General features: G+C 52.9%; 1 protein-coding gene across 6 annotated transcripts; it reads left to right on the plus strand.

Annotated features, from left to right (window-relative positions):
* Positions 1-19,065, plus strand: ITGA7 (integrin subunit alpha 7). 6 transcript variants are annotated; one of them, XM_081130727.1, is made up of 26 exons: positions 29-421; positions 4,573-4,700; positions 4,803-4,882; positions 5,054-5,309; positions 5,791-5,922; positions 7,205-7,412; positions 7,538-7,731; positions 8,451-8,539; positions 8,672-8,799; positions 8,949-9,044; positions 9,233-9,294; positions 9,431-9,600; positions 10,032-10,181; positions 11,070-11,185; positions 11,743-11,935; positions 12,015-12,095; positions 12,201-12,280; positions 12,408-12,482; positions 12,627-12,729; positions 13,244-13,420; positions 13,605-13,754; positions 15,524-15,637; positions 15,856-15,954; positions 16,042-16,167; positions 17,176-17,288; positions 18,238-18,943. In XM_081130727.1, exons 1-26 carry the CDS (start codon positions 216-218, stop codon positions 18,296-18,298), a joined length of 3,387 nt encoding a protein of 1,128 aa, XP_080986853.1. In that variant the 5' UTR covers positions 29-215; the 3' UTR covers positions 18,299-18,943. The 6 variants fall into 6 exon arrangements, with proteins under 6 accessions (XP_080986852.1, XP_080986851.1, XP_080986853.1 ...); XM_081130728.1 differs by lacking the exon at positions 5,791-5,922 and adding an exon at positions 6,217-6,336; XM_081130730.1 differs by lacking the exon at positions 17,176-17,288 and adding an exon at positions 6,217-6,336 and having other exon boundaries at positions 201-421; positions 18,238-19,065.
* Positions 19,066-24,319: the final 5,254 nt, after the last annotated feature.

Below are 24,319 nucleotides of genomic sequence, written 5' to 3' on the forward strand. Positions count from 1 at the left end.
GCCCGCGGGGCGGAGGCGGGAGCCCAGCGGACGCGGAGCTGCGGCCGCCGCAGTGGTGCCACAGGCGTGGGGCGGTGGGGCGGTGGGGAGGTGAAAGACTGGGAGACCCCTGAAGACCAGCGGGACTCGGGACCAGGGCCCCCGCCCGGGAGACCTGGGGCTCGGAGCGCGAGCGAGTTTCCTGGCACCCGAGGGGAGAGCGCGCGGGGTTCCCCATGGCCGGGACTCCGGGCCGCGATCCTCGGCGCGCCCCCGGGATTTGTTACCTTCTTGGCACCCTGCTCGCCGGATTGCTCTCCTCGGGGGCTGTCGCCTTCAATCTGGATGTGATGGGCGCCCTGCGCAAGGAGGGCGAGCCAGGGAGCCTCTTCGGCTTCTCTGTGGCTCTGCACCGGCAGTTACAGCCCCGACCCCAGAGCTGGTGAGTCACTGCGCCCGCCCGGAGTCCCTGTGCCCGAGGCACAGATCCCCAACCCCTGCCTCATCTCTCAGTCTTCGAACCCCACCAAGACTCGGCTGTCCACAGACATCCTGTACCCCATCCTGGGGCCGTGCCTCATCTGTCTCGAGTGGCAGAAAACAGAGCCCCCCAAAAGTTGTAGCAGCAGCAGCAGCAGCGAGACAGATCTAGGAAGGATGCTGGCCAGGCTGTTCCCCTTCCTCCTCCTCAGGAAATGTCCAGCTCCAGGAATCTCAGCAGTGGGGGAAGGCAGGGAGGAGTGAGGGTCGCAAGACCCAGGCTCTTGCTCTGGGGATGAGTTGGAGAGCAAGGTTCTTGTCTTGGCAGGGACTCTCTCGGTTTGCCTCTCCCATCCCCCCAATTTGCATCCTAGCGTCAGTCCCAGGACGGGTGGCTCCCCTCCTTCAGAGGGCTGAATTCCCCCGGGGAGGGGGACTGAGCATTTTGTTCTTGGGATAGGAAAAGAGGGAAAGGACAGAGAGGCTAGAGTGCCATGGGAGGGGTGCAGGGTAGACTCCAGAAATAACTTCCTGCCATAGGATGGAGTCAGGGCAGCAGGACACTGGGAGGCCAGGAGAGACCTGCCACTTCTGTGGCCCAAGACTGAGGGAAAGCTGGGAGAGGACCTGGCAGGGTCTGGTAACCTGCACTAGGTGTTTCAGTGACAGAGAGTGGCAGAGAACAGAGCCCCCACAAGTTGTAGTAGCAGCAGTGAGACAGAGATCCAGGAAGGATGCTGGCCAGGCTGCTCCCCTTCCTCCTCAGGAAATTTCCAGCTCCAGGAATCTCAGCAGTGGGGGAAGGCAGGGAGGAGTGAGGGGCAGAGGACAATTCTGGTTATTTTCTAATCAGTCCAGGACCCATGGGAGAAGGACACCCTTGTGTATGGGGCCAGTGACTGTCATGCTTCCTGTTCGCTCCAGCTACATGAATGATTTTAATAAGAGAGACAGGAGGGGGAAGAGAGCTTCCCACCCCCTCCTGCCAGGGGGCTTTTCTCTCCTAGGCCAGGCCTAAGCCATACTAAGTGTCCATTACTGGGATCAATGCCATCCACAGGGACTGTCTTCTGCCATCTACTATTGGCCTGGGGGCAGAGGGTAGTGACAAGAGCCCATTTCTCTTTTCCTCCTCTGGGAGGAGGGGTTAGCTCTGATCTTTCTTCTTCCATTATCCCTGTCATCAAGGAGCAGGGTCAGCGGTCCCTCAAAGTTTGGGAGAGATAGAAAGCAACTGACTTCATTTCTTCCTCGGCTTTCTGTCTGCTTCCTCCCTCATCTGTCTCCCTCCCTCCTTCCCCCATCTGCCAGAGTTCCAGAACTGGAGGCCTTTTTAGGACATGCTGAACTCTCTGAGCTATTTCCAGGCAAATTCTAGGTTATTTTTAATAGCTTGGTCTCTTGTCATTTCCCCCTCATCTCTGAAGGTGGCCCCTGATTCTGTCTCCCAGAGTCAAGCTGAGGGCATTCCCACAGGGGCCTGCCTACCGGGATTTTGCTCCAGCAGGGGGCGCTCTGCTGCCTGTTGGCACGTGAGAGAGACCAAGCACCTTGCTCATCCCCAGCTTTTGAGTTCCAGGTCTCTTTTCCCAGCAAGTAAAATGCTTAGAACAGTGCAGGACCCATAGTTAATGCTGTGAAAGTGTTAGTACTATAATTCCTGTATTGGGATCCACAGAGTGAGAAAATAGCTTTAGTACCGTACAGCAAGCCCAGATCCAAAGGCTTGGCCAGCCTTCAGGCTCAGCACCCTCTGCAGAGGGCCACCCAGACTGAGAGAGTCAGAGAGGGCTGGACTTGGGTGGGAGCATGGAGTGTGTGGAGAGCTAAGAGGTGCAGTGGTCGTGGGCTTCTCTTTCCCCTCCACTTATCCCAGATCCCAGGGAATTCCTCTGCCCCCAGCTGCCAACATGTTTTTGCTTTTTTCTCTGTAGTGGCTGCAGCTGTGGCTACTGTTCTGTCCAGAGGCCTGGGGTGTCTGGGGATTGTGGGATGAAGCCAGGAAGGAGCGTGTGGCTGGGGCAGAGGTGGAGGGACCAGAGAGGCTACATGTGGGAACTCTTGTTCCAGGGAGGATGGGCCGGTCTGTTCACCAGGGGTGGGGCTGGGTGGATTCATGTGCTTAACTTCTTTCCTCCCTGTAGACCCCTCCCTGCCTCCCTCCTCTCTCCTCTTGACCTCCAGAGGAGAAGTGAACACTGAACACTGACAGTTAGCTTCTCCCGGTGCTTAGCTATGTGTTGAGCATCTAAGGTACTGGCTGTCTCTGAGTCCATGTGAAGTGTGCTTCAGCCTCCTATGGGGAAGCACGCAGATGAGTGAGACGGCTCTCCTCCTCTAAGAGATGGCCATCTCCGTGTTGATGTGTTGGAATCACTGCAGACTTGTCTGAAGGTTGGCCATGCCACCCAGTTTCTTTTTTTGCTCGGGGGTCCTCTCCCCTCTCTTTCCTCCTCTTCCCTTTCTGGAAGGGTCTCATTGTTCTGGGGATGGCCTGTCACTGGGTGTGGTGGGAAAGGCATGGGTATTGGAGTTGGGCAGATGTGCATTTGAATTCCAGTATACTACTTAATGTGTCTGAGTGAGTGTCCTCATGTTGAAAGGCCAGAAAAGGAGCCTCACGTGGGATTGCTGTGAAGATTAAATGAGATAATGCACATATCTTGCCTAGCCCCGGCACCTGCGTAGAGAGTGATAAATGTTAGTTCCTCATGTCCCTGGCATTTAGCCTAGAGCCTGACCTAGAGTAGGTGCCGAATAAATATTCCTTCCTTGTCTCACCAGTGCCTGACGCAGGGCTTGGCAAATAGGCTTTCAATAAATAGTTGTTAACAAATGCCAAATGCATGCCATGCTCTTTTCCCTACTACTGTTCCCCTCACCCTTCTCTCTCTTGACAATGGCTCTGACACGGGATGACAGCTGGGCAGAGAGGAGGAGGAGTTGTGGGAAGGGAGAGTGGCTCTGTGCCCTCCCCTCCCCCTGCTCCATCAGCAATGGCACAGTGCCCCACAGATGCCTGTCTGCAGTATTGCCCCACACAGCTTTGGGCCTCTCTGCAGGAAGGGGGATGGAGGAAGACAGTGTGGGAGAGAGGCCTTGAGGTTTACCCTGCTGCCACTTTTGAGTCTCTCCTTCAAAAAGAGGCTCCTTGTCCAGCTGGGTGACAATCACCTCATCTCACCCCCTCCTTTACTCCTGGCCTGGGGGTTCAACCCCAAGGGACCCAGGCAGCCTCCATTCCCAGCACTGTCCTCTCTCAGGGAAGAAGCCTTGGCTGTGATTATGGAAAATTGTCCTGCCAAGAAAGTTGTAGCTGGGAAAGCGTCTGGGGGGGAGGTAGGAGAGGAGACTGGGAGGGGGCGGGAGGGAGTAGGGTGGGGTGGGAGGAATGGGAAAATCATAGCTGTGGGGAGGAGAAGCAGGATGGGAGATGGGATTCAGGAAGAGTGGAGAGAATGGAGGGGGATTGGAGACCAAATGAGAAATTTGCCCATACCTTGCTGCCAGTCACAGTGATAGAATCCTGGGCTGGCAGGGTTGTTGGGGGTGGGGGTCTTTGACGTGTCCTTGATGAAGGGGTGAGGGAAGCAGCCCATATCTAGCCTCTTGCTTGGCCTCGAAGCTGATCCCTGGGCTACCTCGTGGTGCCAGTCTGGGTCCCTGTTACTTTTGTTCCCAGCATTCCTGGCATTTCTGGGAAGGTTTCAAAGGACTAGGGAGGAGGGCAGAGCTTGGGAACGGGGCCAGGGAGTGGGTAGGAAAGGCCTGGTCAGGAACAGGTGCTGGGAATAGGCGGTTCTTTCAAACTAGCAGTGCTGCCCAGGCTGTTTGGATTGCCGAGTGTGTGTGTGTGTGCATGTGTGTGTATGTGTGTGTGTGTGTGTGTATACTGTGCATGTGGTCCCTCATCCAGATAGTATGTGCATATGTAGTATGATGATTACATGGCCAAGTATATTAACCTGCCCTGGTCAGGACTTGGGAAGCTGACTTTTCGCCCTTGTCCATAGCCCTTCAACACTCTGCTAGATACTGAGGGGTTGGGCCTGGGCAGCTCTATGCAGGGGGAGCATTCTGGTTGCTAACTCCTGCCCCGGCCCCGTTGTGCAGGCTGTTGGTTGGCGCTCCCCAGGCCCTGGCTCTGCCTGGGCAGCAGGCGAACCGCACTGGAGGCCTCTTCGCTTGCCCCCTGAGCCTGGAGGAGACTGACTGCTACAGAGTGGACATTGACCAGGGAGGTATGGGCCCTGTGGGAGTAGAGTTGGGGGGGGCACATGAGGAGAGGAGGAGAGGACTTGGCCTCTTCTTCCCTCCCCTAATTCCCAGTGTCCTGCCTCCAGCTGATGTGCAGAAGGAGAGCAAAGAGAACCAGTGGTTGGGAGTTAGTGTTCGGAGCCAGGGACCTGGGGGCAAGATTGTTGTGAGTACCACTTTTGTAACTATGCCAGGGTGGGGTGTGTGTGTGTGTGTGTGTGTGTGTGTGGTATGTGCACATGAACCAGCGTCTGCCAAATGCCTGCATGTGGGCAGCGTGGCTCAAGCAGGTCCCTGGCCCACCCACTGGAATGGCCCCCATTCCTTCCTCCTGCAGACCTGTGCACACAGATACGAAGCGAGGCAGCGGGTGAACCAAATCCTGGAGACAAGGGATGTGATTGGTCGCTGCTTTGTGCTAAGCCAGGACCTGGCCATCCATGATGAGTTGGATGGTGGCGAATGGAAGTTCTGTGAGGGGCGCCCCCAGGGCCACGAACAATTTGGGTTCTGCCAGCAGGGAGCAGCCGCTGCCTTCTCCCCTGACAGCCACTACCTCCTCTTTGGGGCCCCAGGAACCTATAACTGGAAGGGTGAGTGACTCCTCCTGGAGGGGAGAAGGGAACCAAACCATCCTCTTACCTCAGAGAGGGGATTGCGGGCAGCACGTGGCCAAGCATGCCCACATGTTCACTGCCATGTAGCCCTGGGGCACTGCCATGCCTTCCACCCCTATCATGCCAGCACACACATGAATGGAGGCATCTCCTCTCCTCCGCATGGCCGAGTGTTCCTCAACACGCTGGCATGAGCCCCACACGCACGGCTGGTCCTCCTTAGCAACACACCAGCCCACACCTCATCACTCCCATTCCCGTCTCCGCACGCTGCCGCTGGCTGAGCTGACACTCGGTGAGTGTGTGCCAAGTCTGCGGGACCCAGAAGCTTGGGAAGGGGGTGGAGAAGGGGCTGGAAAGGAGAGGAGGGGCTTCCCTGTGTGACTGTCTAACTAGCATCTGGCCTGAAGGGTGCTCCTTGTTCTCTGCCTGGGCACTAACAGGTCTGTCCTTGCAGGCACTGCCAGGGTGGAGCTCTGTGCGCAGGGCTCAGCGGACCTGGCCCACCTGGACGACGGGCCCTACGAGGCGGGGGGAGAGAAGGAGCAGGACCCCCACCTCATCCCGGTCCCTGCCAACAGCTACTTTGGTAGGGACCCCTCCTGGCCCAGAGCCACTCTAACCCTCTGCTCCTCTCTCTTGTCCTCCCTCTCCACACTCCCACCCTTCCGCCTCTGTCTCTGTCTCTGTCTCTGTCTCTGTCTCTGTCTCTGTCTCTGTCTCTGTTTCTCTATTCTTGTCCCTTTGGTCTCTGTCTCTTTCATATTCTTTCTCTACCTTCTCTTCTCCTTCTTGCCTTTGTGTCTGGCTCTGTTTCTCCACTCTGTGACCCCTCCTCTGGATGTCCCTTCCCTGGTGTCTCTCCCCCACCCAACCCCCACAGGGTTGCTCTTTGTGACCAACATTGATAGCTCAGACCCTGACCAGCTGGTGTATAAAACTTTGGACCCCGCTGACCGGCTCCCAGGACCAGCCGGAGACTTGGCCCTGAATAGCTACTTAGGTTTGTAAGCGCCCACCCACATCCTCCTGGGCCCTGGGGGCTTGGCCTGGCTTCCCCTCCACTCCTGCTCCCCGCCCCCCAACACACACCCAGGGAAACACTTGTTGGACCCAAGTTTCAGAGACAAGCTGGGCCCAGTGACCAGACCCAAGAAGAAGAGGCCCCAAGGGGGAGAACCTTAGGGGCTGTGAACAGGGGTCTCCGTGGAGGAAGAACCAGGTGGGCGGAGACCATGCTGGGAAAGAGAGGCTAGGCCTCTAGGGGGACGTCTCCTCAGGGATGGATGGTGGGCACATGCTGGAGAAAAGTTATGTTGGTAAGTCCCTCTCATTGTCTTATCTGCATCCCACTGCAGAGAAGGAGGAAACAAGACCCAGGAGATATTTGGGTGAATTAAGCTCTTCCCCACTCCCCCTTGCTTCTCCCCTCCATGTGAAGACTTCCTTTCCCTGCCAGTGTGGTGGGAATGGGGGCAAAGAAGGTGCACTGGACAGATTAGGGGCCTCCAGGGTGTGCAGAGGGAAGAGCAGTTCCCTGGGAATCTGAGGGGTGTGTCGTGCCCCAGCTCCTGCCAGTGCTCTCAATCCTGCCATGTCTGGCTTCTCAGCCATTGCCTTTCTCTTTCCTCCCCAGTCCCTGAGGCCGACCTCATTGCACTTCTTGTGTCAAACTCCAGTCTCTGGATGGGGGGAGGGCTGCTAGGTCTCTGGAGGGGTTGGAGAAGTCCAGCTGTGGCAGATAACTTGGAAGATGCCTCCATCTTTGGCTCCAGCTCTGTGTGTGTGTGTGTGTGTGTGGGGGTGGCTGTGACACACCCTGGCTCCCCAGTCTCATGGAGAGTTCTCACTAGGAGGTCACCCCTGCCCAGGTTTCTCTATTGACTCGGGGAAGGGTCTGGTGCGTGCAGAGGAGCTGAGCTTTGTGGCAGGGGCCCCCCGTGCCAACCACAAGGGAGCTGTGGTCATTCTGCGCAAAGACAGTGCCAGTCGCCTGGTGCCTGAAGTTATGCTGTCTGGCGAGCGCCTGACCTCTGGCTTTGGCTACTCACTGGCTGTGGCTGATCTCAACAATGATGGGTGAGTGGGCAGAGGCGAGTGGAGCTGGGCAGCTGGGTCCAGGAGGTCTGAGGGGCCTCTGGCATCCCCTCCTGACTCCCCTGGCTGGGTGGGACTCCACACTGACTATCTTTCTTTCTCCATAGTTGGGCAGACCTGGTAGTGGGTGCCCCCTACTTCTTTGAGCGCCAAGAAGAGCTGGGGGGTGCTGTGTATGTGTACCTGAACCAGGGGGGTCACTGGGCTGGGGTCTCCCCTCTGCGGATCTGTGGCTCCCCCAATTCCATGTTTGGGATCAGCCTGGCTGTCCTCGGGGACCTCAACCAAGACGGCTTCCCAGGTGTGACCCGGAACTGGGAACTCAAGAGAGGGAGGGGGCAGGGGAGGGGGCAGGGACAGGGGCAGGACAGGGACAGGGACAGGGACAGGGACAGGGAAGTGCCTTGGAGGACAAAGGGGGTCTTTTCTTTATTTCTTTTCTTTTTTATTGTTGACACTGTTACAGATGTTCCCCATTTTCCCCCCAAGGGGAGGTCTTTTTAAAAATTTTTTATTAATATGTCTTTATTAATTTCAGAGAGAGGAAGGGAGAGGGAGACAGAGAGATAGAAACATCGATGATGAGAGAGTTATTGATTGGCTGCCTCCTGCACGCCTGCTACTGGGGATCGAGCTCACAGTAGGGGAATGTGCCCTGACTGGGAATCGAACCATGATCTCCTGGATCATAGGTCGGTGCTCAACCTCTGAGCCACGCTGACCTGGCCAAAGGGGAGATTTTTTGAGGGCTCGGGGAGGGAAGCAACATGGGCTCACACCTGAACTTTACCATTTACCAGTCTTATGACCTTGGGCAAGTTACCTAACCTTTCTGAGCTAGTAATATCTGCAGAGAGCAGCTGAGAGGTTTAAAAATGAGGTGTGTACGGTGCCCTGGACTTAATGGCCTCTCAATAAGATAGAATACACATGATAGGAACTGAGTGATGGAGGGAAAGTTGGGGCCTGGACCTTGTCACCCTGGCCCCCACAGTCTGACTACCTTTTCTGCTCACTCAGATATTGCAGTGGGTGCTCCCTTTGATGGGGATGGGAAAGTCTTTATCTACCACGGGAGCAGCTTGGGAGTTGTCACCAAACCTTCCCAGGTGAGGGGGCTTGTTGAGGTGAGGGAGTGGGTGTGGGTGGAATAAGGGGGCATAGCAACAGAAGGCAGGGGAGGAGGCAGTTACCTAGGGGCCCGAGCGGTGCGTGGGGGAGCTGACAGTCAGGTCCTGCAGGTGCTGGAGGGTGAGGCCGTGAGCCTAAAGAGCTTTGGCTACTCTCTGTCGGGCGGCCTGGACATGGATGGGAACCATTACCCTGACCTGCTGGTGGGCTCCCTGGCTGACACCGCTGTGCTCTTCAGGTGAGCCCCAGCCTCTCCTCTATCTTCTCCCTTCCTGAGGCCATAAGCCCCACTCACACCAAATCTGATGTTGAAGAGTCTGCATACCCCCCAATTTCTCAGCCTCATATTCTCATGTTTTTTTGTGCCCTCAACTCCCCACTCTCCAGGGCCAGACCTGTCCTCCATGTCTCCCATGATGTCTTGATTACTCCACTAGCCATCGACCTAGAACAGCCCAACTGTGCTGGTGGCCACTCGGTCTGGTGAGATGGGATCCAAGGAGAGGGAGGCTGGGTGGGGACCTCCAGGGCCTCCAGGCTCCTCTTCCTTCTCCATTTCTCTGCCTCGTTTGGCACTGGGGGTGAGGTTGGGTCAGGAGTGGGCAGGGTGGGGGTGGGGACTTGGCCCATCAGTCTTGCCTGACTCAAGAGCTACCCTTTGCCCCCCACAGTGTGGACCTAAGGGTCTGTTTCAGCTACATCGCAACACCCAGCAGCTACAGCCCTATTGTGGGTGAGTGAGGTCTCCTTCCCACCTCCCACCCTGTTTGGTTTCAGGGGGGCACTCAAATGTGGAGAGAAGGGCCCCTGGGAACAGGGTCACATTGAAGCAGTTCCCTAGCTCACTGTCTCCTCTCCTCTCCCCACAGCCTTGGATTATGTGCTAGATGGGGACACAGACCGCAGGCTCCGGGGCCAGGTTCCCCGTGTGACTTTCCTCAACCGTGGCCCAGATGACCCTAAGCACCAGGCCTCAGGCACCGTGTGGCTGAAACACCAGCATGACCAAGTCTGTGGAGACACCATGTTTCAGTTACAGGTGGACACTAACCCTTGGCCTCTGAGGGTCGTTGTTATCACAGGATCTCTTTTCCTGGATTCCCCTTGGCTTCCTCCCTAACATACTAACACCTCATTCTGAGGTCTTGACTTTCAGGAAGCCTTCCTTATGGGCTGACCTCCTCCTCACCTGTTGCCTTCTTATGTCTCCTGCCAACTTCTGTACTCCCCAGAGATGGAGATGGCAGGGTCCATTGTCACATCTGGTCCTCAAAGCCCTAGATCCTGAGTCTCTTTCCTTTTCCACCCCAGTTGCTCTCCCTTCTTCTTGCTCAGTTCTCCACCTCTCTCCTTCATCTTCTTAAACTTGTTTCCAAGTTTCAGAATTTTGTCCTGGGTCTGGCTGGAGCTCTGGCCAAGGCTGGGGCCCGGGGATTGTTTTTGTATTCATTCTATCTTTCCCCTTTCCAGGACAATGTCAAAGATAAGCTTCGGGCCATTGTGGTGACCCTGTCCTATAGTCTCCAGAGCCCTCGGCTCCGGCGACAGGTTCCTGGCCAGGGGCTGCTCCCAGTGGCCCCCATTCTCAATGCCTACCAGCCCAGCACCCAGCGGTTAGAGGTGAGCATGGGTTCTGGTTTAGCCCAGCAAAAGGAGCTGGGCTTGGAGCAGTGATCAAAGCCCCTCACAGTGACACTCATTTATAACTTGCAGACTTATTTCACAGGTTTCTCCAGTAGTTCCTCATGTCTCTAGGTGTTGTAACAACTAGACCCCATCATGGAAAATGGCCCAAAGGGTCATGTGTTCCTAGTCAGAGGGAACAGCGCTCTTCGGTTCTGTGTGGTCATTCAGGGGCCCAGGCTGATAGGGGTCTGCCATTTTCAAGTGTGGCCTCCAAGGTCCTTAGGTCATCTCCATCCTGGTCAGCTGGGAGTGGGGAGCATGAAGCTCCTTTTGTGGTTCTCACGGCCAATCTGGAAGTGGCACTCTTCACTTTCTCTTCACCTTCTGAATCTGGAACTCAGTTACATGCAGGGAAGACTCGGGAAATGTGGCCTTGCTGTGGACTAGCCTGCTAGCCTCTCCCACAGCATCATAACACTCCCATCATTTTACTGATGAGGACACAGCTCAGAGTGGTTAGGTGACCAGCTCAATATCACACAGCTAGTAAGCAGCAGATCTGGGAGTGTAATCCTGTGATACTCTACCCCACCATATGCTTTGGTGACAAATTTTCCCCCTTTCTCACTCCCTAGGAATGACCCTCTCCTCAAATCTCTCCCAAGCCCTGGCCGGTGTGGCTCAGTTGGCTGAAATGCCATATACCAGAAGGTCATCCCATACACCAGAAGGTGGTGGGTTTGATTCTTAGTGAGGGCACATACCTAGGTTGTGGGTTCGATCTCTGGTTGGGGCACGTGCGGGAGGCAACTGATAGATGTTTTTCTCTCTCTTCCCACTCCTCCTCTCTCTAAAATCAATTAAAAAAAAATCTTTCCCCAGATCCACTTCCTAAAGCAAGGCTGTGGTGAGGATAAGATCTGTCAGAGTAATCTGCAGCTGGTCCATGCCCGCTTCTGTGCCCGGGTCAGCGACACGGAGTTCCAGCCTCTGCCCATGTGAGGGGGAGCCAGGGGGCAGGTGGGATGGGCAGGCAAGAGTTCAAGAAATGGAAGGAAGCCCCCGAGGAGGGCCAGGCAGAGGGAGGGGCTGAGCCTGCAGAGGGAGGGGGGGAGGCTGGGGAGGACCTGCTAATTCAGAACACTGCAGATAAGGGTCAGTGAAGGGGCCATAAGGGCTCCCCTGCAAGGAATAATAATCCTTCATAATACATATGATAATGTGCAATTTACATACATCTCACTGCTCAGTCTTCACAACCCTGCGAGGTAGGAATTATTATTAGTCCCACTTCATAGATGAAGATCCGAGGCCTAGTGAGGTTAAGAGAGGTTACTTGTCCAAGGTAAGTCAGTAGTAGAGTAGGGACCAGAACGGAGGTCTCCTGACTCCCAGTCTGGATCTCTGGAACATGGGGAAGACCTGAGGCTTGGACTGGTGAAAGCAGAGGCTCAGGGAGTGGAGGCCAGTGGCATTCACTGTGGGAGTGAGGCAGGAGTGGGTGAGGCAGGAGAAGGTGGTGTGATCTTAGAGTGGATGGGATCTGACCCTCCAGGGATGTGGATGGGACAACAGCCCTGTTTGCACTGAGTGGGCAGCCATTCATCGGCCTGGAGCTGAAGGTCACCAATCTGCCCTCGGACCCAGCGCAGCCCCAGGCTGATGGGGATGATGCCCACGAAGCCCAGCTCCTGGTCAGCCTCCCTGACTCTCTGCACTACTCAGGAGTACGGGCCCTGGACCCTGCGGTAAGGACCTGGGCAGGGGGGCGTGGTCTTGAGGGTCTCCAGTGATTCAAACTGACCTCTCCTTCTCTCCCCACTCCAGGAAAAGCCTCTGTGCCTGTCCAATGACAATGCCTCCCATGTCGAGTGTGAGCTGGGGAACCCCATGAAGAGAGATGCCCAGGTTGGCACATCTGCCCTTATCCCTATCTGAGTGACCTCTTACCCCTGACCCTTCCTTAAGCCCCTGGCCTCCCTTGACTCTAATCCCACTCTACCATTGGCCTAGATCACCTTCTACCTCATCCTTAGCACCTCAGGGATCACCATTGAGACTACAGAGCTGGAGGTGGAGCTGCTGTTGGCCACGTAAGCCTGGTGGGGCTGGGGTGGGGTAAGGTTGGGGGCAGTGGAATTGATGTCCACCTAGAAGGGGCTGACCCCTTGAGGTGGTTTTTGTGCCTGCTGCCCACTCCTGCCTTTGTCCACACACCAGGATCAGCGAGCAGGAGCTGCATCCAGTCTCTGTCCGGGCCCATGTCTTCATTGAGCTGCCACTGTCCATCACGGGGTAAGCCTGCCCCAGTGGGCGCCTGCGCCAGAGGGTCAGGTATTGCCACTCCCAAACCCAGGCCTGGGCTCTGCCTCCCGACCCTCCATCAGGTCTTAGGTCTCCTCAGTGCCCTGAAGAGGGATCTTGACCCCTCTTCTCTAGGGTGGCTGTTCCCCAACAGCTCTTCTTCTCGGGCGTGGTGCGGGGTGAAAGTGCCATGCGGTCTGAACGGGATGTGGGCAGCAAGGTCAAGTATGAGGTCACGGTAAGTGTCCTGGTATATGGTCCTCATGGTCCCCGTCCCTTCTTGGCACAGAGAAGATGCTGAGACAGGTCCTAAGGGTTGGGGCTCTTTTACTGCATGGCGAGTTCGTGGCCTTCCCCTGTTCCTGGACCTCACCTGTGGGCAGGTGTTTGGCAGGGGCCTCAGCTGACCATATCCTGGTCATCTCTGCCTGGGAAGGCCATGAAAGCCCAGGGAAGCTTCTTTGTCTGGGGCCTTAGCGGGGGGATGGGAACATGGGGGGAGAGCTGATGTCTCTCCCCAGAACTTCGCTCTCGCTTGGCTGGGGCTTCTCCACACATCCCAGTGACATCTCCAGGTTTTCTTGGGTTTGGGGTAGGCAGAGAATGGTGCTTGGTGGCAGTCTAGGATCCTGAATCTTTGTTGAAACTGTGCTTTCTGAGGCCCTCCCCTCGATCCTGTCCCTCCATCTCTGTGGATTTAGGGGACCATTCAGAAACTGAGCTCTCTCCCTTCACACTCTCTGTGTCCACAGGTCTCTAACGAGGGCCAGTCGCTCAACACCCTTGGCTCTGCCTTCCTCAACATCATGTGGCCCCATGAGATTGCCAATGGGAAGTGGCTGCTGTACCCTATGCGGGTGGAGTTGGAGGGCGGGCAGAGGCCTGGGCAGAAGGGGCTCTGTTCCCCCAGGCCCAACATCCTCCACCTGGTGAGGCTTAGGCAGGGTGGGTGGGGCTGCTGAAGCAGGGGAGAGGGGTTAGACTTTGGGAAGGGCGTCATGGGCTGGGCATGTGTGGGTGGATGGGGGCCAGGAGGAAGGTGGTGGTGGGGATATGCCAGCTCAGGACTGCTGTGCTTGGAGGGACACTCACTGCCCCCTGCCCCCCATCCAGGATGTGGACAGCAGGGACAGGAGGCGCCGAGAGCTGGAGCAGCCAGAGCAGCCAGAGCAGCCAGAGCAGCGGGAGCCTCTTGAGCAGGGAGAGCCTAGCACGTCCTGGCGGCCAGTGTCTTCTGCTGAGAAGAAGAAAAACATCACCCTGGTGAGGGCAGGGCAGATGTGGTGCCGGCAGAATGGGGGTGTGTGTGTGGGTGTGACAGAGGCTGCTGGGGGCATGGAGCTTCGTTCAGTGTGGTGGATGTCCAGGAGGCTGGCCTGCTGAGGGGTGTGATGAACAGTTCATATCACACCCGTGAAGCAGCTGCTGACACCACAGGTCCTGCCACACCCACCGGGTGCTCACTCCAGAGCAGGGCAGTTCGCTGTGCATTTGACGCTCTTCACATTTGTACCAAAGATAACATTTTATGGGGGTGGAATGGTTTTAGCTACCTTTGAGATCTGTTTGTTGTTCCTTTGAACTCTTTTAGGACAAAAAAGTCAATTTGTGTAAGAAAATCTGTTTGATTTTTACAATGTCAAAAGCATTTTAAGTTTTAAAAAGTTCTAATAATTAAAATGATAATATTATGTGTGATTCATGAAGTCTATCCCATTTGAGCAGTTTTGCCCCCCTTTTTCTGCTCGTTTTACATAGTTTTATTCTTTAAGTGGATTTATGGAGCAAATTGGCACATGCTTTGTGCTCATCCCTTGAGAATGGTGCTGGCAGTGAGAGTGTGGAGAAGACACAGAGTAAGAGGGTACTTGGTTAGTTGCCAGGAGTTGAAACCCAGGTATGGATATACCTGGGCAACAGAGGCAAGGAGTGGAAGAGACTGTTTGCAGGGGAATGTAAGCAGTTGGGCCAGCTCTGGTGTCATCTGTCTGAGAGGGAGCTCCATTGTCACACTTCAGCTCCCCGGCTCCCCTGAGAGCAGGCATGAGGCAAACGAAGGTGCCTGGGAGTAAGGCCAACTTGCGTAATTGCAGTTTCCCTGCTGTATGGGTAGTGTTACCTTCTCCATGTGACTAACTTCCCCTTTTTACTACAACTTTGAAATTAATTCTTTGACTTAAAATTAAGGCAGAAAGCCTTGCTTTTAGACAAATTGACCAAAGGTTCTTGATTTGCTCAAAAGGGCAAAATAAAAGACGACTCAGAATTCAAGCACTCTCAAGCCATTCTTCTGTCTCTGAAGTGTGATAAATGTAATAGTTTTTAGACAAATAGACCATTAGGTGGGATTAGGCCAAATGAACATAGGTCGGGCCTGGAAGGAGCAGGGCCTGAGTCCCCCCAGCAGCTCCTGGGGTATCCTCCTCCTCCGTCAGTGAGTTTGGGCTTAGTGTAGGAGGATGGCTTTCCCCAATGTGGACCTGGGTTCAAATATGTGCTCCACCACTTAGCAGCTTTGCTGGCTCTAGGACCTAAGGTAGGTCACCTGACCTCTTCAAGCCTCAGTTTCCTAATCCAAACAATGCAGATGATAATAATACACACCTGGCAGGATAGTTGTAAAGGTTAAAGGATGTAAGTACCTGGCAGGTAGTAGGTGCTCAATAAATGGGACCAACATTAGGTAACATCAGCATCAATTGGGGAAGCTACTCTGCCTGCTGCTGTCAAGTAAGAGCCCTCCTGCCTGCTCCCCATGTATTTCAAAGCCAAATAGCCCAGATTTGGGGTAGGCCACTATTTTGGACTACAGGGTTAGTTTGGGAAGACTTCCTGGAAGAGGGAAGTTTGAGGCTGGGTAATGAAAATAGAGATATGAATGCAGAGCAAGGGGAAAAGGGGTCCAAGGTGTGGGGGCTCGTGGAAGGATGGATGAAGGCTCTGCGTAGACTCTGTGCCTGTGTGACAGCATTTGTGAGGATGCTGGGCCCTGGGCAGGCTCCGCTGCTCAGAGCTGTCTGTCTTGTCCCCAGGACTGTGCCCGGGGCACTGCCAATTGCGTGTTGTTCAGTTGCCCACTCTACAGCTTTGATCGCGCGGCTGTGCTGCACGTCTGGGGCCGCCTCTGGAACAGCACCTTCCTGGAGGTGAGAGCACCGCTGGGCCGTGGGCTGGACGCCCTCTTCCCAGGCAGCCCCTCCAGGACTCCCTTCTCCTCTACCTCTTCCCTGTCCAAATGCAGCACACTCTTAACCCGAGACAGGCAGACACACCCTCTGTGGTGGGCACCATTCTACAATTTCAGGAGCAGGGGTGAGGGGACAGGGGGCATTTAGGAAGAGGGTCTGCTTCCCTGCTCCCTTAGGAGTATGCAGCCGTGAAGTCCCTGGAAGTGATTGTCCGAGCCAACATCACCGTGAAGTCCTCCATCAAGAACTTGCTGCTCAGAGATGCCTCCACAGTGGTGAGCTGTGGGGCTGGGAAGTGGGGGTGCAGGAGCTCTTCTCTCCTGCTGCCCCAGCTCTTGCTCCGTTAACCTCTTGCTCCCCAGATCCCAGTGATGGTGTACTTGGACCCGGTGGCTGTGGTGGCGGAGGGAGTCCCCTGGTGGGTCATCCTCCTGGCTGTACTGGCGGGGCTGCTGGTGCTGGCGCTGCTGGTGCTGCTCCTGTGGAAGGTGCGGCTTGGGGAGGGTGGGGCCAGTGGGGGCTGGTTTCCCTGTCATGCAGGTGGCCTTTCATGTGTGGTTCTTACCCACCCACTCTCTCATTTACTCAGCAAATCTGCATTGAGCACTTACCTGGCATGTACCGAAGACTCTGTCAGGTTCTGGAAGTTCAGAGATAAGTCAGATGCAGATCTTGTCCTCAGGGATTTGACGGTCCAGTGGCGGAGGGGAGCCTTGTAGTGAAGGACAGGCAGAGGGCACTGAGTCAAGAAAGTGCAGTGCGAGGTCCGAGGAGGGATGGCTTGAGAGCAAGAGGCCCTGGAGCTGGGCCTCAGAAGAAAGTGAGAAGGTGGGGTAGTAGAATCTGGATGTGGGAGATGAGGTGGGTGGGGTCTGGACCTTCTAGAAGGACCATGGGAGGTGGAGTCATGTAGGAAGGGAAGTGTGGTCTGATTTAATTAGAGCATGGCAGGGTAAGGCTAGGAAGGAAACTGTGGCCACAAAGGCCAAAAGCATGGAGAACTATCCCCAGGAAACTATCTCCAGGATTGAACTTGGAGCATCCACATACCAGGTTTCCTGTGGAACCATTCTTGTTAACAGAGTATAGTCAGAATTACATTTGTGTCTGGGGTTCCACATAAGAGCATACTCAGTACAGGGAGTCACATTTATCACAGCGATCATACCCTGAACCACATGCCACACCGAGGCTATGTGAAACAGTGCTGTCCTTGGGGCTCTGTGGAGACCACCCTCCCATCCCAGCCCCAACCAATGACAGACCAAACACACCCTTTGACAAATGTGAGTCATCAGTGGACCAGGCCTCTGGAGTAGCATCCACACTGTTGGGAACCTGGTTGTTCTTAGGGGAGATTGATGCCTTCATGAAACTTGCTCCAGGATCCCTCTTCCTGCTCCCACAGAAGGGGGACAGAGCAGAGATAAGGCCCCATCCTTCCTCAGCCTTCCCATCTCCCCCTCACTTGCTCCCCTCCTCCCTTGACATCCCAGTGTGGCTTCTTCCATCGGAGCAGCCAGAATTCATCTTTTCCCACTAACTATCACCGGGCCCGTCTGGCCATGCAGCCCTCGGCCATGGAAGCTGGGGGTCCAGGGACTGTGGGGTAATTTTTGTTTGTGTGCATGTGTGTGTGTATGTGTGTGTACAACTATGTGTGTGTGTGTGTATGTGTGTATGTGTGTGTGTGAGTGTTAGTAGAGTGCCCAGCATTTAGGGGACCAGGAACATTCAGGGTGAAAAAATGAGATTGCATGAGGGTGGGGTGAGTCCTAGGAACTGGGGTGGAAGGTAATGATAAGGGTGGGCTTATGGGAGTGAGTATACACAGCCTGGGGCATGCACGGAGGGCTGGGCGGGATCTTGCAGTGTGAGCATGTGGAGTGCAGGGAGGTACCATGCATGTCTTTTCTTGGGCATGAGTGTGCAGAGACAAATGAGTAAGGAGGTACTGCACAGTCTGAGCATGTAGGAGTCTCCAGCAGTCCTGAGTGTGTGTGCAAGGGGCACATTTCCACTGTAAGGGCCAGCATGGTCATGATTGAGGAAGGGGCTAGGCCACCATATTCATGGATAGAAGGCCCTGCCCTAAGGGGGTGCTGCCAGTGTTCAGGTACACACGGGGGTATGTGTAAGTAGTTTGAGTGGAGTCATTTTGGAGTATGCAGGACTCCAGGAAGCCATGTTTTCCCTCAGAGCTCATTTGTGTTCTGGGCAACACTATTGGGTCTCCTAAAAAGCTTGGGATGGTGGAAACCTTTGGGGTTTCCTGATGTTCCAGTCTTCATGTTCCACCTTCAGCACCCCCCCTTCAGCTGCCATAAGAGATGTCCTTTCTCTTGCTCCTTGGGGCTCCTTCTGGTCTTTCTCTTGCTGTAAATGAGACCCTGGGGACTCTGCACTGATGGGGGGCTGCTTGCTGCCCTAGATGCTCTCCAACCCATCTCCTTTCTGCTGCAGTTGGTTCTTTCTGTCCCTGGGGCAGTGGAGGCCAGGAGCTGGGCTGTGCTGGGCACCTGCTCCAGCTCTTCACATCTGGCCTGGTATTCTTACAGATGGGATTCTTCAAGCGGGCGCGGTACCCCGAGGCCACTGTGCCCCAGTACCACGCGGTAAAGATCCCACGAGAAGACCGACAGCAGTTCAAGGAAGAAAAGACGGGCACCATTCTGAGGAGCAATTGGGGCAGCCCCCGGCAGGAGAGCCCTGATGCACACCCCATCCTGACTGCCGATGGGCACTCTGAGCTGGGCTCTGATGGGCACCCTGCACCGGGCATGGCCTAGCCTCCTCTGTCTCAGCCTGGCCTGTGTGTCCCCTCCATCCCTTCCCCAGAGATGGCTCCTCGGGATGAAGAGGGTAGGGTGGGTTGCTGGTGTCCCATCAGGATTTTTCAGGATCTGTTTCCTCAGGGGCATAGACCTCTCCTCTCCCTCCAGTAGGAGCACCCCAAACTTCCCCTTAGAATGCTGTGAGACGAGAGGGGTAAATCAGGGATAGGGTGGTAGGGTAGGGTGAGAAGGGCAGCAACGTCCTGATGCAGAAGTGGGGAGAAGGGACCCTAATCGCTCCCTCTCCCATTCACCCAGTGTAACAGGACCCCAAGCACCTGTCTCCCCAAAAGTGCCTTAGCCCAGAGGGTTGGGGAGGAGGTTGCATCACTGACTCAGGGGCTCTTCCCTCCCTAGTTTCCCCTCTCCTCTGACCTTAGTTGGCTGTATCAATCTAGTGGATTTTGTTTATTTATTAAAAAAATTTGGGAATAAATCTCTGGTCTGTTTGCTGAGTCCTGCTCCCACACATGCAAGGTCTTCAGGAAAGACCTGATTCTCTCTGCGCCCCCCCCCCCAACCAGCCTGTCTCTGAAATCAAGAAAAACTTATAAAATAAAAAAAGAGAAATATATATACTTATGTACGTATATGCATCTAAAGGTGTGGTGTGTGTGCCATCAGCTCATTCACAGATACTCTCCATCTCCAGGAGGATTTACAAGAGATTGGTGATGTGATATTTAGTGACTTCAGAGAGGAGATCTGAGTGGCTGGGAGACTGGGGTGGAAGAGAACTTTCCCTATAGTCCCTTTTGTACCATGTGAAAGTTTTACCTTTCCAAAAAGAAATTCTTTATTGATTCTTTTAAAAATATAAAGAAACTTTTGCTAAGGAATGACTGCTTTCTTGACCTCACTTCCCACCCCTTTTCCAATTCACCCTGTTCTCCACTGAACTAAACTAAACTGCTCACCCTTTCCAGATGGGGGCAGACAGCGTTTGCCCAAAGGTCCCAGTTCCGGACACCTGCTCTTTCCTCCACCAGAAACACCCTTCCTGCCCTATCCCGGCCTGAAGCTCCTCTGTCTCCCAGTTGGTGTGGCTACTCCCCTCTCTTCACTAATCCTTCAGAAAGGCGCTCTGTGCTCACACCATACTCTGAACAGGCTTCAGTCTCTGACTGGGAATTGAACCCACCATCATTTGGTGTACAAGACAATGCTCCAATGAACTGAACCACCTGGCCAGTCACAATTCATTTTAGAATATTTTCACCACTCCAAAAAGAAACCCTATGCCTATTAGCAGTTACTTTCTATTTCCTCCAACTCTTCCATCATCATGAATCTACTTTATGTGTCTAGGGATTTACCTATTCTGGACATTTCATATAAATTGAGTCATTCAAAATGTGCCTTTTCTGTCTGGCTTCTTTCCCTTAACACACTCTTTCCAAAGTTCATTCATGTTATTGCATGTATCGTGCTTCATCTTTTTTATGTCCAAATAACATTCCATTGTACAGATGAACCATATTTCGTTTATGCATTCAGCAGTTGGTGTTCATTTGGGTTGTTACCACTTTTGGGGTATTATGAACAATGTTGCTATGAATTCTTTTTTATGTTAATTTTTCTTCATTTAATTAAAATTATCTTTATTTTTTTTTACATTCAATATTATTTTGTATTAGTTTCAGGTGTGCAGCTTAGTGGTTAGACAGTCACACTTTACAAAATATTCCCCTGATATTTCCACTACTCACCTGGCACCATACATAGTTGTTACAATATCATTGACCGTGTTCCTTAACTGTACTTACATCCCTGTGACTGACTATTCTGTAACTACCAATGTGTACTTCTCAATCCCTTCACCTCTTCCACCCAGTCCCCTAACCCCTCTCCCCTCTTTGTGAATTCTGATCTCACTTTTATCCTTTTATCTCCTAAATCATTAAACTCTCCCTCTCCCTTGGTCTTTTATTTAACATATTAATATGCTCTAATATATGTCAGTTTAATAACAAACCAACCCTCTCTTGACTTCACCTCTCCCTTTAGCTACCGCCTGTTGGGGGAAGTCACTGAGAAGACGCGACTGCTGATTGACCTGGGCAATTGGAGGTCCCCCCACTCCCTCCCCACCCCTGGAATGTACACTCTGCCTCCTGTTCCCACAGTGGGAGCCGTTCCAAGGACATAGCTCTGAGAGAGTAAGGTTCTGTTGAGACCATCCGGACTGTGTGTGCGACTGAACCAAGTTAGGGCCTCTATACACACTTTTAATATTTCATGGACAACTGCAGAAAACTACTCTTGGATTTACTTCAAAACAACCCTCAGGGGCGGAAGGGGAAAGTGGACGATGACGGAGATGAGGCAGGGCCACCATGGGTGGAGAGTCGTTGGGGATGGGTGATGTATATACGTGGGGTGCATTATACTATTCTGTCAACTTTGTGTATATTCAAAACTTTCCCGTATACAAAATTTAAAGAGAGAGAAGGAGGAGAAGAGGTGGGGGCAGAGGGGAGGGAGAACATAAAAACAGAAATAAAATAAGTCCTAGGTTGTTGCTTGGGCAATTGACCAGGGGATGGCGCCATGTATTGAGATGGTGAAGAGGATGGGCAGAGTGAACATTTCCTGCTCTTATCTTATTTGACCTTTTACCAGCTTCAGAGACAGTTGACTACTCCCTCCTTGAGGTGTTGCCTCACCTAGGCTGCCCCATCACTGTCTCCTTGTCTCCGCCTGTTCTTCTCAGGCTCTCTTTTCAGGTCTTTTCACCTACTCAACCTCGAGATTTTGTTTCTTTGGCTCTGGTTTTGGATATCCCTCTGTTACATTATTCTCATTGAGTAATTTCATCCATTTTAATGGTTTTAAATACCAGGTATATGCTAATTATTCACATATTTGTTTCTGTTTTCACATATTTGTGTCTTTAATGCAGACTCTTCTTCGGAGCTCCATTCAGATTCGCATCTCCAGTTGCCTACTTCTCCTCGTCCACAGCTGTCTCCTGATCTTTCTAGTTTTCGCACCTTTAGACCCATTCTCCACCCAGTCACCAAATTTGATTTATGTAAATCCCAAACATGACCATGCTGTACCTTTATTTAAAAATATGAATTGTAAAAAGAAAAAAAAAAAATCTGAATTGTTTCCTCTTTGCCAATAGGACAAAGTCTACGCTCCTCAATGTGGTGGACAAGGCCCTGTGTGGTGAGCCCCTGATGGACTTCTCAGCCTCTTCTTGGAAGCTTCCTGCCCTGCTGACTGTGCTCCGGCAACCTGAAGTATGTTGAGTTCCCCTCCCGCCCAGCTGCTTCACACGGGAGCCTCTGCCAGGCGCGTGCCCTTCACCTCACTCGTCTCGCTCCCTTTCTTTGCTCGACTCAATTCAGGCTCTTCTTTGCCCAGAATGGCTTTCCTTATGACTCTCCAACTCTGATGGGAATATAGGCCTTTTCCCCTCACACTATATACAGATACTGTTGTGCTGATACTGTATATGGAGCTGAAAATATCTCTTTACACATCTCTCTCCTTTAATGGTCTGTTGGCTTATTGAGCATAAGGACTATGTCTTATAAATTTCTATAACCCCAGCACAGTATTAATCCATAACATTTGCAGACTGCATGAATGCTGTAAAGGAGTCAGATGCATGAGTAGTAAGTAAAACACACCTATAGGAAACTATTAAGTGAAATTGAAAGCAGTACTTCATGTGATTATTTCAAAACATGTGGGGAACAGACTCCAAATTCTGTGGGCTAGAGCGTACTGTGAGGGAGTAAGTTCTCCTCTTCCTTTGGTGGGAATTAGGACGATTGTTGCTGTGACCTATATTTTTATTTTGCAAAACTGCAGTAATTAGTATTCTTGAAAATTGCTACTCAAAGTGTGTTCCCTGGACCACAATATTGGCTTCACCTGGGCAGTTTTAGAAATGCAGAGTTTGGGCCCCACCCACATCTACTGAATTTGAAGCTACATTTTTTAGCAAGATCCTCAGCCATTTATATGTGCATCCACATTAAGAAACCGCTTATTGCCCTAGCCAGTTTGGCTCAGTGGTTAGAGCTTCTGCCTGCGGACCGAAGGGTCCCAGGTTCGATTCCAGCCAAGGGCATGTACCTCAGTTGCAGGGTTGATTCCTGGCCCTGGTCAGGGTTCATGCAGGAGGCAACCAATCGATGTGTCTCTCTCACATCGATGTTTCTCTCTCTGGCTCTCTCTCTCCCTTCCACTCTCTCTGAAAAGCAATGGAAAAAATATCCTCCGGTGAGGATTAACCACCCCCAAAACCCCCCACCACTTATTGACTGAAAAGGGGGATGGAGCTTGTGAGCTCAGGGTGTTTGGTCCCTCTTGCTTCTCCAGAAGGCAATGCTCTGTGGAGCTTGGCTGGCTGGACATTCTGCAGCTCAACTTCAAAAAGTGGTGGTGGCAAAGGACTCGATCTAGCAGCTGTACCCAGTTGGGCAGGTCTAGACACTCAGCACCTCACAAGCAGGGTCAAACAGGAGCTGTCTGAGGCCTCGGACTGGGCTTGGCTAAATAGGTCCAAACGAAGTCCAGCTGGGATCAGGCCAGGTGTGGTAGGAGGCAGACCTAGATGGAACTGGTAGGCAAGACTGTCTGAGGACTGGCCAGAGGTCACAGGTCAGAAGGAGGATCAGAGGAGACAATTCCTGGGGTTGGGGCAGGGACTGGGGCTGGGCCCTTAGCGTCAGGAATGGGGCGAGGCTCAGGGTTGGAATAAGGTCAGAATGTTTAGTGTAAACATCATTCTTGCTGATCCAAAGCAATATTTTTACATTTCGAAGGGGTGACTGTGCTAAAATGCCCTGCTTTTACTGCATTTGGCAGACTTTTATTTTAGGTCTCCTCTGTTCATAAGGACAACTCACAGGGACTTCGGGGCGGAGTGGCAGAAGAGCATGTGCCCCTCCAGTATGCCCTTCTTGTCACCTATATTTGTTGCGTGACTTCTGCATACACTCTCTTGTGTATTCAAATATGTGTTGGTATTTCACAGCAAAATAATGGAAGTCATCAGATATGAGTTAAAATGTGAACTATGATATGTGTTAAGAAGTACTGAGACATCCCCTTTTCTTCTGCCAGGGGAGAGAATTGTGGATCAGAATTCGGAGTTTGCACCTGGCCTGGGAGGGGCAGAGCGGCCTATGGAGAAGAAGGCAAGTGTTCCTTAGCACAGTCATGCTAAGGTCACCATTTTGCAAGAAATACTATCAAGATCTTAACATTAGGGGCAACATAGGTTTTCTTACTATGAAACAAGGTTTTAATGACTTGGGAGAAAAATTAACCTTTGCTATGGTGAGGTGTGCTTGCTTTTTAGGTAACTTGTGAGGAAACTGGCTCCAGCACACAACTCTAGTCCATTCATGAAATCAGAGACAGCTTCTCCCCACTTTGGATCTGCTAAAACCTGGACAGAGGGAAAGTGTCTAATAGCATTTGGATAAAATCCAAAGCTTGAACATGGATTGAGAGAGAAGGGTCCGCAAAAAACCCTTTCTTCTTATAACCTATGTCCATAGGGCTCGTTTGCTTGTGAGATAGATGCAGGGAATGAGTTATTTAGATAAAATAGCACTTTTGCTTATTCTGGACTGCTCTGTAATAGCTTCTTGGCCAGATCGGAAAGAAATGGCGCATATATTCATTGTAGCACTGGGAGTGACGTTTTCTGCCCCCTAGTGAAGTGTGGAGAGGCAGAAGGCTGCTGGCAGGGTGAGATATGGCAGTGGGTGGGGGAAGATACACTTCTCTCAGCCTCCTTGGGTTTGCTAGGAGGAGCCACCACTCTGATCTACTGATC

This window comes from Miniopterus schreibersii (genome assembly GCF_964146895.1).
Source record: "Miniopterus schreibersii genome assembly, chromosome: 2".
In the NCBI taxonomy this organism is placed as follows: Eukaryota; Metazoa; Chordata; class Mammalia; order Chiroptera; family Miniopteridae; genus Miniopterus; species Miniopterus schreibersii.

Coding starts and splice junctions, on each gene's coding strand:
- ITGA7 (XM_081130730.1), top strand. CDS start 216: ATGGCCGGGACTCCGGGCCGCGATCCTCGGCGCGCCCCCGGGATTTGT. Junction 7,413..7,537: donor GCTGATCTCAACAATGATGG/GTGAGTGGGCAG, acceptor CTTTCTCCATAG/TTGGGCAGACCTGGTAGTGG. Junction 11,936..12,014: donor TACGGGCCCTGGACCCTGCG/GTAAGGACCTGG, acceptor TCCCCACTCCAG/GAAAAGCCTCTGTGCCTGTC.